We start from the raw sequence: 12,822 nt of genomic DNA on the forward strand, positions 1-12,822 counted from the left end.
AAAACAGCTTAGTGCTGCCCGGGAGGGCCGCCGACAGGGAGGAGAGCCGGGACAAGTGTCCCGGGCCCGTAGTCCGTGGGGGGTCTCCGGTTGCCACCGGGCCCTGGCTCTCTCCAGCTGCTGCCTGCTTCTTCCCACGCCGTCCTCTCTCTCCCGCCGGTGTGCGCCAAAGCTGAGTGCTCGCCGGAAGTCAGGTCCAGCTTCCGGCGAGCACCGGCAGGAGAGAGATGCCCGGCATTGGAAGCAGGCAGCAGCTGGGGAGAGCCGGGGCCCGGTGGCAGGAATGAGAGGTAAGTGGTAATTGTATTGGGGGGGGGGGGGTTATTTTATTTCGGGGCAAGGCCGGTGCAACCACTAGGCGACCTATGCAGCTTTTGGGGGGCGGCGGAAGCAGTGTGTGGGAGGCCAGGAGTAGAGCTGGCTGATTTCCCACGCTACTTCCACACTCAACTGCGGAGCAACTACAACACGCTCTCCCTGCTGCACACCACTATTCAGGGTAAAGGGGGGGGATGGTTCAAAAACAGGGGGTGCAAAAACGGAGGGGGGGGGGAGTGCAAAAATGGAGGGTGGAAGGGGAGTGCAAAAACGGAGGGGGGCGGCGGGGGTGCAAAAAGGAGGGTGAGTGGGGGTGTCACAAGTGGAGGGGGGAGGGGGAAGTGCAAAAACGGAGGGGGGATGAAAGATAGTAGGGTGGGGGGGACTGAGAGAAAGGGGTGGGGGTGAGATAGAGATAGAGAGAGAGAGAGGAGTGGGAAGCGATTGAGAGAATGGTGGGGGTGAGTGCGAGGGGTGGGGGGAATGAGAGAGGGTGGGGGGGAGTGATAGAGAGAGAAGGGTGTGGGGCAGAGAGATGGGTGGGGGGAATGAGAGAGGAGTGGGGGGGAGTGAGAGGGGTTTGGGGGAGTGAGAATGGCAGGGGGGAGTGAGAGGGGTGGGGGGAATGAAATGTTTGTTGTGTAGAGCGATGTTCTAACACAGGGGTGTGCAAACCTTTCTGTCTGCACCCCCTGCTCTCTCCTCCTGCTCGCGCCCCTTCGCCCTCTTACCTTAGCTCTGGCGTCAAATGACGCCGCAGGGGTCACGTGACATCACGTTGCCATGGCGAGGCATCACCTGAAGCCAAGGCATTTAATTTACATGCCGTGGGGAAGAGTGCAGGGCCTCTGTAACCGCCCGCGCGCCCCCAGGAAAAACTCGCGCTCCCCCCGAGTTTCCGCATCCCTGTTCTAGCACATGGAGCCAGTCTACCTGGGTTTGTGACCCACTCTGGCCCAGAAGGGTGCCAAGCTTTAGCACAGCTTACCTCCTATCCAAACGAAATATACAATCTAGCACCCTTGGGTGCACGTGGGCCTCTGTACCTTGGTAACTGGAGCCGGGCGCCTCCCGCGTTCACTGCGCGACAGATTGAGGAACTGCTCCGCAGGGAATCTGCTCAGGCAGGTCTGGTTGTAGCTCCTGCAGAACTCCTTCGCTGCTCCCGGATTTCCCATCACGAAGACCAGCTGCTGCAGGGAACCCTGCAGTCACAAAGACAGCAGCTGGCTGAGTGACATAAGAATTGAGACACTTATTGCTCGTACGGTATTACGGCTGCTTTGCACAGCAGCTTATTTTATAAATCTCCGGAAGGACAGAACAAGTTGTGGCAATGTTATACACTATTCAGAAGCCAGGGGAAAAGATTATACTCCAATCATAAATCTCGAGCACATCCGAGTGTCATACTAGGTATTCAAAACAATTTTTTTTTTTACTGATGTCACCTTTTGCAAAGTCTTTTCATGCAGTCTTCAGTCGCATTCCAGAAATATGACTGCACTGTGTAGGATTTTGGGGAATGTAAGAGATGACTGCTTAAATAGCGAGTAATTATCCTGCTGTGTATAAATTAAATGTGTATAATGTCACTTGGAGGACTCCATTTAAAGAAGCAATGCAAGCGGGCCAATTTATTTCCTTTTTTTAACATAGGATTGAAGCAGAGGGGAAGCAGGAACCCCATTAAAATTCGGCTCCGGAGGCCCCCTGCTTCTGGAGATACTTACCGCTGTAGCGGGCGCCGGTAGCCACTCGGCTAACAGGGTTCACGTATTGGCCGCTTTTCAAAGCACCCGCGCCCTTCTGGCCAATAGGAAGCTGTGACGTCATCCGACGCGGCTTCCTATTGGCCCACGTGATGAGGGAGCTTTAAACTTGGAGGAGATACCGGCACCCCCTCCGGCGAGAAGTATCTCTGGAAGCAGGGCGTCCCCGAAGCTGAAATGAATGGGGTTCAGCTCCGGAAACCCCCCTGTTTTAATGCTAAAAACAATGAAAAGCTGTATATCTCAAAGAGTACTTGAATCTCCTGCATTTTTCGGAAAAAATTTGGGGGGAAATTGCAACTTTAATAAGCCCTACATTGACCATATTGTGTTAGTCACAGTCATGGGAGCTCAGCTTTCTCTTACCAGCTCTGCAGAATACACCGGTGTAATGTAAAAGTGCAGCATTTGTATCAAGGCTCTTTGCTTCCATTTTGCCTTGTGTGATCCAGCTTATAATTTGGGAAATATCAGCAGTGCCCTACAGACACTCCACAAAATGCAATCCAAAGCAAAATTGGAGCAAAATGCCTCATTACTTGGTGCTGAAATTCAAGATAAGAAAAAAAGTAGTTGAATTATGTCATCCGCAGTGTGTGGTTACCTTAAAAGGGATTTCAAATGGCTCGATAAGCCCCCCGAGCATCAATATTCCATCGGTGCTGATCCCCAGCCCAAAAAAGTTGGACCAAGGCAGTGTCTCCACCAGCTTACAGTCCACGTGCAGGACCACACCTTTAGCCGAGATGCCAAGTGCCAAGCGGTGCCATTGCCCGTCAATGAGGGAGGACACCGGAAACCTGCAGAGGGGTGAGACACAGTCATTGGAATGCAAGGACAGTCTTCTATCAGGACGTAACCGTTTTATCACCTCGAACTCGTAAGGACTGCATAGTGTCCGTGCTCATTGATAACCTGCTGACCACCACTACTGAAAACCTAACGCAGTGAAGAAAGGATGCAGCAAGATCTCCAGAACATCGTTCCTCAACCCTCTACAAACAAAACAACTGGAGATTTGGGGGGGGGGAAGATGGTCATATATGTGACCAACAGTAGTGGACTATTTATATGAATTCTTCCAGCAGAAGACAAATGTATATAATTTTAACTCAATTGCTCTTATCTGTGTAACAAATATATTTGCAAAAAATGATATAGATATAGATAATGTTTTTTTTTCATCCAGATCCAAGGAACGGAGAGGACGACACATCATGTGTTATATGGACTATTAAACAGTAATTCATATATCACTATTATTAGTCCAGTGCTGGTATTGTGATTATCTCGGTGATCGTGTATATTTGTCTCTTAGGCACATTCATGCCATCTCAAACCTGAATCAGATGCCTTTACTATCATGCAAATCAATGAGAAAAATACATCAAGACATATAGAAATACAGTATATATGCACCCTAACGTGTGTGATTTGTGCTTTCTTCTTCCTTAATTTTTCCTACTACTTGAAAAATCATAGAAAAATACCTTCAGACATGATCACAAACAAAAACACAGTTTATTTTCATTTTAACATAAAAAAAACAGATCTGGATTCTAATACACGAACCTGCTGTATTACACTGTACTTAATGCAGAATGGCAGGAGCCATGTACCTGTGTGCATCATCATTAGGATTGGTAGAAATGTACCGGTTCTCTGCGGATCTGCAGAGTGCAAACTAAAAGCAGCTGTCATGTGTTAAAGATCCATCCAGTGTGTATAAACTGCAGTGCTACTCACTCATAGTCTCCCCTGCGGCTGGAGATAAAGATGAGGGCATGTGGGTTAATCCGGATCTGAAACAGAACTTGGCCTCGGAGACTCAGGATGGAGACCAGGCTGGTGTCCTCCCGCAGGGGCGAGCGCAGCATCATTAGCACTGCCAACTCATCCGCAAAGCTGCAGGGGGGGAGAGCAGGGCGTGAGAGGGGAAAATCAGGGAAACGCTCTGCTCAGACACACATCCCCAGCCCTGCAAACTGCTTTAAAACACACTGCAATTGGGGCGAACTAAAGTAATGATGACAGGTGTGCCAATATTTCAATGGGGTATCAACATAAAGAACATTACTGAGCAACTAAAAAAAGATAAGCAGTTGTAAAAAGGATTAAGTTGCACCTGCAATCTCATTGTTATGGCAGTGCTTTTTTGGCTCTGATTTGCCGCCAACACTAAAACTGCACTCAAGATTGGAAGCAGCTGAACCAGCTCTGGGGACCCCCTGCTTCATGAGATATTTCCCTCCGAAGGTGCCCCCAGTACCATTCCCGGCTGGGTAAACATGGCGGTCCAAAACGCTCGTAACACGTGAGCCAATAGGAAGCTGGATACCACAAGAGTTTTAAGAACCAGGAAGTACTGGCAGCAACATCGGAGGGAAGTATCTCGGGAAGCATGTGGTCCCCAGAGCGGAAATTAACAAGCTTCAGCTCTGGACTCCCCCTGCTTCATACCTATTAAAACATGCTTGGATTGCTGCTTTAGGTTATAATCTCAACATTTAGGGGAGACGTCCTTACAACCATCTGTGCCTCCAGAGGTTCAATCTTTACCTGCAACATGTAACACTTGAAATATTTGGCAACTGAGCAACCATGCACAGTACACAGAGAGTTGTATCACTAGCACCAAAGCATCCCGCAGTGATCCAATCCCTGGGCGCTCTCCCACTGACCTTTCCCCGAATGCCGTCCGAGTGGGGATGCTGAGAGTCGAGTACTGACCCACCTCCAAGGAGATACAGTCACCTTCAGAACTCAGCGAGACGTTGACGAGATCCGCAGAATACAGGGTGAGCGACTCCAGCACATTCACCTCATCTACATGTTGAGAGAGAGAGGAGAGAGAGAAGAGAGTGAGGGAGAGAAGTAAAGGTATTTTTAAACCCCTCCATAAACTATGGACCAATGGAACGCTTTACAACCTGTTGTTTTGACATTGGAGGCCTTAAAGTTCAGGCATGAAGCGCCTTTAATAGCAAGACGGAAGCGTCTGTGTAACTGTGTACCTGCCTATACACACACACGTATATATTATTTAGGGCGCTCTATGTGCTAAAACCCTTAATGAAACGTAAATGGTTGTTTAGTGAGCTCACTAACTCCAATAGTTAATTAGAGAGTCCTTTTTGTGTATAAAAAAAATCTCTATATATTTCTCTCTATAAATCTCTCTACAAGAAGGGGGGAAAAAAAGAAAAGAAAAGGGGGAAAGAATGTCCAAAAGAGTTGCTGTCCTTATCTCCTTTGGGGTCCGGGTGTTGCTGCTTTTCTTGAGGTGACAGTTCTCAAAATGAATATGCGAAAAAGAAGAAAGCAGCGCGAAACGAGTAGGACTACAAGGGACTTGTTTCAAACACTCATCTCTGGGATCAGCAAAAATGGACGAGCGGAGGACGCCATACGCTGAGAGCCGTCGGCCTAACAGGGGAGGCTAAAACTTTATAAGCTACAAAGAATATGCATATCGTGAGAATTCTGAAGCTTGCATTTCAACAACAAATCATTGATGTCCTTTAGTAAGTATATATACAGTAAGTATACAAACACAAAGTATATACACTTAGAGGACCTGTTCTGCGCTGCTTACTTTCTCTGTCTGTATAACTTCTGATCAAAGTCCCCTATTCAATTGTGTTTGAAGCGGTCTTCGCCCTTCCCTGGAAGCATTTAAGTTCCACTAGCTTTGAAGCACGCATGCGCGGGATTTCATTCAAGTGAACCCCAAGTGATACAAAATTCGGACCAACAAACTCTAGTTTGTAGAATGTATTATTTAATAAGTACCTGTTTCAAAGTGTACACTCTGAAGGCTTCTGGAGGGGGCAATGAAAAAAAAAAAAACAGCCCAGTGATGGGTGATTGGAGACTAAAAACGAGAGTAAAGCAATTTTTGGAGAAATTCTGGGGTCACATTTCTGGAAATACAAAAACCCAACAATTATACTGGAAAAGAGCTTCTCGTTGATGTACAATACCAGGACCAGTGCTTTATTCAAGTGCAGTGACACTACTTTTCATGCACTTCCGCTAACTGTGAGATCACAACATGACTGCTTGAACATTCGCAGAGACAGGGCCTCAGTTAGACCTCGGCCAAGCTCCCCGCTGGCGTGCTGAGGCGCGCTGAGGCTCAGGGAAAGCGGGTGCTTTCCCTGGCCTTGCGGGTGCTTTCCCTGCGCGCCGTCAGGGGGCGGGCCGGGGGCGGGCCAGAGACGTCACGGAGCTGGTTCGCCCTCATTGGGCAAACCGCTCACGTGACCGGCCCTGCGCTCCGGCAAGCGGGGAAATAAAAAATTTCCCTAAGACCTGCGCTTCCGCGCGTTTGCGGAAGCGTAGGCGAGCCCCTACTAAAGCCGCTCTAATTGCGGCTGTAGGGGCTCAGTGCTGAGCGGGAGCGCGCCTCCGCCACCAAGCAGCAACCATGGACGAGGCCTAAGGCTGCGTTTATAATACTGGCTACAGCGACTGCGACGTTGCGCACTGCCGTAGCTAGTACATGCCGTCCGTTGCGGGTGCCCATAGTGGGCGCGACAGCGATGGCTGACGTCACGCGGTCGCTGCAAGTCGAAGGATTTTTACTTCTTCAGCGATCGGTGCGTGACATCAGTGGCACGTGAGCGGTTCAGCCAATGAGGGCGAACCACTCACTGCCACGCCTCCGCCACCCCCCACCCCCAGTCACCCTCTCCTGTACCAGAGTGCAAGAAACGCTATAGCGACGGCGACGGCTGACGTCACGTCACCGTAGCCCTTACTATAAAGGCAGCCTAAGGCTGGGACCTGGTGCCGCAGACCGTGCGGAGGTGTCCGCACACTGAGCAATCAAATTGCCTTAAGGCAGTGATCGCGTCCACATGGCGTGTGGAAGCGGATGCACGTTGCGCTAGAAATCAGTTGAAACCGATTTTTTGGCACGACAGACCGGTCACGTGATGCCCCTAGGCACGCCCCCCCCCCCCAATCGCGGCACGGCTCCACTGGCCACAAAACGCACCCACTTCACGCGGGTGATGTCACGGCCGCGCACGCCTCCGCACGGGCAAAGGCACCATGGCCCCAGCCTAAGGCTTCAGAACGTATGTGGAAAAGTAACAAGTAGAAGACTCTAGGGGAGACGGGAACGGTCTTATTAGAAGAGGCCATTGAGCATGAGCACTGCAGGGCACAAGAGTGATGGCAGGTGGACGGAATAACTCTTCAGAACCGGAGGGTTCAGCAACACCCGGCCCCTCCAGTGCTGAAGGGATTAAGAGATCTGCAGTATGGCTCCGTTTACCATGATCATAGGAACCATTGCTACTTCAACACTGTATATTAATATCATGCACATTTCAGCCTCGGCCTAAACATGCACATTAAACATGTTGCTCCTGAGCCCTGCGGGAATTCACCTGAGAGATGGGGTCATACATGGATGTAATTAGAGCAGGAGGTAGAAGGGGGAGCTAATCCAGAAGGAAACCATCACCACTAATGTTCCACCCCAGGGAAATGCATCTGTCTTCATTCCATGTCTTCCAGCCTTGATTGTCATTCCTAGGGCTAAGGACCGACACCATCCCCCCCCCCCCCCCCCCAACCCCGCACCCCACCCCCCTTTCTGTGCCTCTCCAAAAATCACAGCCATATATGCTGTCAGCGTTCATTAATTCATGCTAGTATTCTGGAATTCCTGTGTCCTGCAGTGAACTCTGCATCATGAAATGTATATAAATATTCAGGGTTGTTTCTCTGATATATATATATAGTCTTTACATACTTGTACTGACAGTCAAGAGCCCATAATATTAGGAGGCCAGAGGCAAGGAGTTCCCGGCACGTACACGGAATACCCCCTTTAGCAGTCAATCAATCTGATGGGTGTTTAGTCTCAGAACAGCTGTCTGCGCCAGACACCTGTTTGCAGCTTTTATAGAAAAATATATCCAAAGTAAATATATAGGGAGGTCAAAGACGATGCCAGAATCCAGCTCCCAGCCCCAACAGATCAAGGAGAAGGCAGTAACTCAAACTCCTAGTGAATCTGCCGCACACAGCACACAATTATGCCGACATGTCAGTCATACTGGGATGACAGCAATGCGAAGAGTTTGCCAAGTGCTCTACTGCTGTCTCACTGATTTTTTTTTAGTGCTCATTTTTATCTGAAGCCCAGCACCCTCTTTAAACAACGTCAATGCCCTATGACCTGATCTGCTACACACTGCCAAACTGCTCCTCAATCTTTCCTGAAATGTGAAGACTTCGGAATCTCTCACACACAGCTCCAAGAACCCTCTCTCATCGCTATTAAAGTGGGGTTACCTCTTGATTTTTTTTTAGACTAGATTTGAAACTGGGGGTCTTCAGAGTGGAGTCGTGTTAATTTCAGTTCTGGGGACCCCTTGAGACACTTGCCTCTGAAGGGGCTGCCGGTAGCAGTCCCGGCTGTGCATGGAAAATGTCTGTTTAAAGGTCCTGCTGGCCAATAGGAAGTCGGAATGTAATCCATTGTGGCTTCCTATTGGCCCACGAGATGTGGGACCTTTAAACAGATTTCAGACACCAGCATCACCTTCAGATGTAAGTTTCTCAGGGAGCAGGGCAGGGCCTGGAGCTAAAATTAATGTGGGTCAGTCCCAGAGACCCCTTGCATCCCACCTACATGGAAATAGAATTAAAAAATCAATAGGAATGCTCTTTAATATGGCCTCTCTTGCTATATACATTACACACACACACACACACACACCTGTACCGTGTTAGCCGAGCTTAATAATCAAAAACAAATACTCAATTAAATTTAAAAAAACAGCCTGGAATGTTATCTGTGGATGAAGCCTATCCCTCCCCCCTGTGCAGTGTGCAATTTATGAGAGATAGATATATGAGAGAGAGAGAGAAAAGACAGAGGAGAGCGCGAGAGGTGTATAAACAGAGCACTCACTAAAAGGTTAAAAATGTGCAAAACATGCATCTGATCTCAGAGGCGCTGTTAGAGTGGGTTGGGGTTCCTTACAATGCATCTGATCTCAGACGCGCTATTAGAGAGGGTTGGGGTTCCTTACAATGCATCTGATCTCAGACGCGCTATTAGAGAGGGTTGGGGTTCCTTACAAAGCATAATTTCTCAGACGCGCTATTAGAGAGGGTTGGGGTTCCTTACAATGCATGTGATCTCAGACGCGCTATTAGAGAGGGTTGGGGTTCCTTACAATGCATGTGATCTCAGACACGCTATTAGATAGGGTTGGGTTTCCTTACAATGCATCTGATCTCAGACGCGCTATTAGGCCACGCTTATAGTCCTGGCTACAGCGACGCGACTTCGCGTGAAAACAAGTCTATTTAATCCATCGCGTGCGCCTATAGTAGGCGCGACTGCGACGTTGCGATCAAAATCTCTGAAGTCAATGAAAATATTTTTTTTTCGCCGACCGCCATGTGATATCAGCGGCCATGTGACCGGTTCAGTCAATGAGGGCGAACCACTCACGGCCACGCCCCAGCTCTGCCCCTCACCACGTCCCCCAGTCGACATCTCGAACACTGTAAGCAAACATCGCTGAACAATGCTGCAAACAGTCGCCGTTGCCAGCACTATAAGCGCGGCCTTAGATTTGGGGTTCCGCAGAATTTCACAATATAATTATAGGGTTCCTGAAAAGGTTGAAAACCACTGCTGTAAACATAGCTCTGTGAAAGCCATAGCTCCAAACCTATCCCTGACACAGACAATATACACACATTAGCACTACAGTTGAAAGGTCTTTTGGTACAGCTTGCCATTGCCAGCACAAAAGTATTAAGAAAAAGCCAGCATTCCCAATCACGTTTTCTGCACCTGTAGTTACAAAAGATATGCATTGGAATCATCTCTGGCTTCTTTATTTATGCAGGTGTAGCCAGGAAGGCTAAGCTTATGAAAACAACTAGTGGAGTACTACACAATTGGCGATCCAATGACAGAACCTTAGTACAGAGCCATGGGAAAGTAGGGGGTATGCTGCAGAGCCTTCAGACAGTCGTGTTTGCGCATACTTGTGACCACCAGATGGAGATGCTTCTCCTGGTATGTTCATGGTTATACTGGCAGCAGAACTAAAACAAGAACAAGCATGCCCTTCTGGGGAGCATCTGTAGCAGGGATTCCCTGGCTTCCAAAGTCATGTGGGGGTCAGGAGCTATACATCAACGGGCGCAACTGTCCTTTTTGTCGTAAAATGAAAGCCATGCATCTTTAAGTTCCAACATATGTATTATGAGACTCTACTGGTGAGTCACCGAAAACACGTCTTCAATGCAAAATCTACTTCACCGTTAACAAGATACAAAAAGGTGAATAGCATGGTGGTACATGGAGGGTACTCTGGAAGCTACAACCAGGCAGACACTTTGCCTGAACCACTTTAGAAGATATTGGACTGATGAGTGTTTCCAATGGCTGACCAGTAGACAAGAACGACCAGGGCAATTTGCCAAGCTCTTTTAATGTCTTAATGTATAACTCACATTGTTATCTAAAAGATAAATAGATATCAATTGTAGGCTCCATCACTCAAACAGTGACGTGTACATATTATTCCTATAAAAACTATACTTCCCTACCACAACATCTCATGACCACTGAGGCTTTAGGCAGTTTTGAGATGAAGTACAGTATACTTCTACACACGCAGACCCATGAAAGAATATATATATATACATACATACACTTCTACACACGCAGACCCATGAAAGAATATATATATACATACATACACTTCTACACACGCAGACCCATGAAAGAATATATATATACATACATACATACACTTCTACACACGCAGACCCATGAAAGAATATATATATATACATACATACATACACTTCTACACACGCAGACCCATGAAAGAATATATATATACATACATACATACACTTCTACACACGCAGACCCATGAAAGAATATATATATACATACATACATACACTTCTACACACGCAGACCCATGAAAGAATATATATATACATACATACACTTCTACACACGCAGACCCATGAAAGAATATATACATACATACATACACTTCTACACACGCAGACCCATGAAAGAATATATATATACATACATACATACACTTCTACACACGCAGACCCATGAAAGAATATATATATATACATACATACATACACTTCTACACACGCAGACCCATGAAAGAATATATATATACATACATACATACACTTCTACACACGCAGACCCATGAAAGAATATATATATACATACATACATACACTTCTACACACGCAGACCCATGAAAGAATATATATATACATACATACACTTCTACACACGCAGACCCATGAAAGAATATATACATACATACATACATACACTTCTACACACGCAGACCCATGAAAGAATATATATATACATACATACACACACTTCTACACACGCAGACCCATGAAAGAATATATATATACATACATACATACACTTCTACACACGCAGACCCATGAAAGAATATATATATACATACATACATACACTTCTACACACGCAGACCCATGAAAGAATATATATATATACATACACTTCTACACACGCAGACCCATGAAAGAATATATATATACATACATACACTTCTACACACGCAGACCCATGAAAGAATATATATATACATACATACACTTCTACACACGCAGACCCATGAAAGAATATATACATACATACATACATACACTTCTACACACGCAGACCCATGAAAGAATATATATATACATACATACACACACTTCTACACACGCAGACCCATGAAAGAATATATATATACATACATACATACACTTCTACACACGCAGACCCATGAAAGAATATATATATACATACATACATACACTTCTACACACGCAGACCCATGAAAGAATATATATATATACATACATACATACACTTCTACACACGCAGACCCATGAAAGAATATATATATATACATACATACATACACTTCTACACACGCAGACCCATGAAAGAATATATATATATATTATATATATATACACTTCTACACACGCAGACCCATGAAAGAATATATATATATACACTTCTACACATGCAGACCCATGAAAGAATATATATATATATATTCACACTTCTACACACGATGAAAGAATATATATATATATATACTTCTACACACGCAGACCCATGAAAGAATATATATATATATATATATATATATATATATATATCTATATATATATATATATATATATATACATATACATATACACACACTTCTACACACGCAGACCCATGAAAGAATATATATATATATACACTTCTACACACGCAGACCCATGAAAGAATATATATTTAATGCGGCACTAGATGAGGAATAAGCCACCTGGCCATATACAGGAAACAAGGTGCTAACACCTTAACACTAGATAGAGCTGCAGAAAATACTCAGAAACCTTAACAAACACAGGTAGAGAAGGGTTTTCCTTGGTCAGAGGAGTTTATTGAAAGACTTTCAAAATTCACATATAAATACAGCGCTTTTTCTTGTCCATTTTTTGAATTTTGATAAATAGACTTTTTGGATGTATTCTAATAGCATGCTTTATTAAAAGTTAGGTTTTATGAGGTTCTGAGAGTGCTCATTTGCATATCATTACCCAGAATCCCTGGCTGCAGTGGAAGCATTGCATGCTAAGAGATAATGGGGAAACGCTTGGGTAGCAGACCTGTCTGGGA

The 12,822-nt window shown here is 45.9% G+C and overlaps 1 protein-coding gene across 2 annotated transcripts in view; it reads right to left on the reverse strand.

Moving 5' to 3' along the window:
- Positions 1-12,822, reverse strand: part of LOC142472165 (uncharacterized) — a 190,456-nt gene that overhangs the window by 91,725 nt on the left and 85,909 nt on the right. For both annotated transcript variants that reach the window (XR_012789617.1, XM_075579021.1), the window contains exons 2-5: positions 4,772-4,916; positions 3,837-3,995; positions 2,695-2,890; positions 1,365-1,523 (exon numbers count right to left, since the gene is read on the reverse strand). Coding sequence is in view for 1 of the 2 variants with exons in the window: in XM_075579021.1 (XP_075435136.1) it covers positions 1,365-1,523; positions 2,695-2,890; positions 3,837-3,995; positions 4,772-4,916 (659 nt within the window). In the remaining variant the exon portion in view is untranslated. The remainder of the gene's footprint in view (positions 1-1,364; positions 1,524-2,694; positions 2,891-3,836; positions 3,996-4,771; positions 4,917-12,822) is intronic.

The sequence above is a fragment of the Ascaphus truei genome, chromosome 21 (assembly GCF_040206685.1).
Source record: "Ascaphus truei isolate aAscTru1 chromosome 21, aAscTru1.hap1, whole genome shotgun sequence".
NCBI lineage: Eukaryota > Metazoa > Chordata > Amphibia > Anura > Ascaphidae > Ascaphus > Ascaphus truei.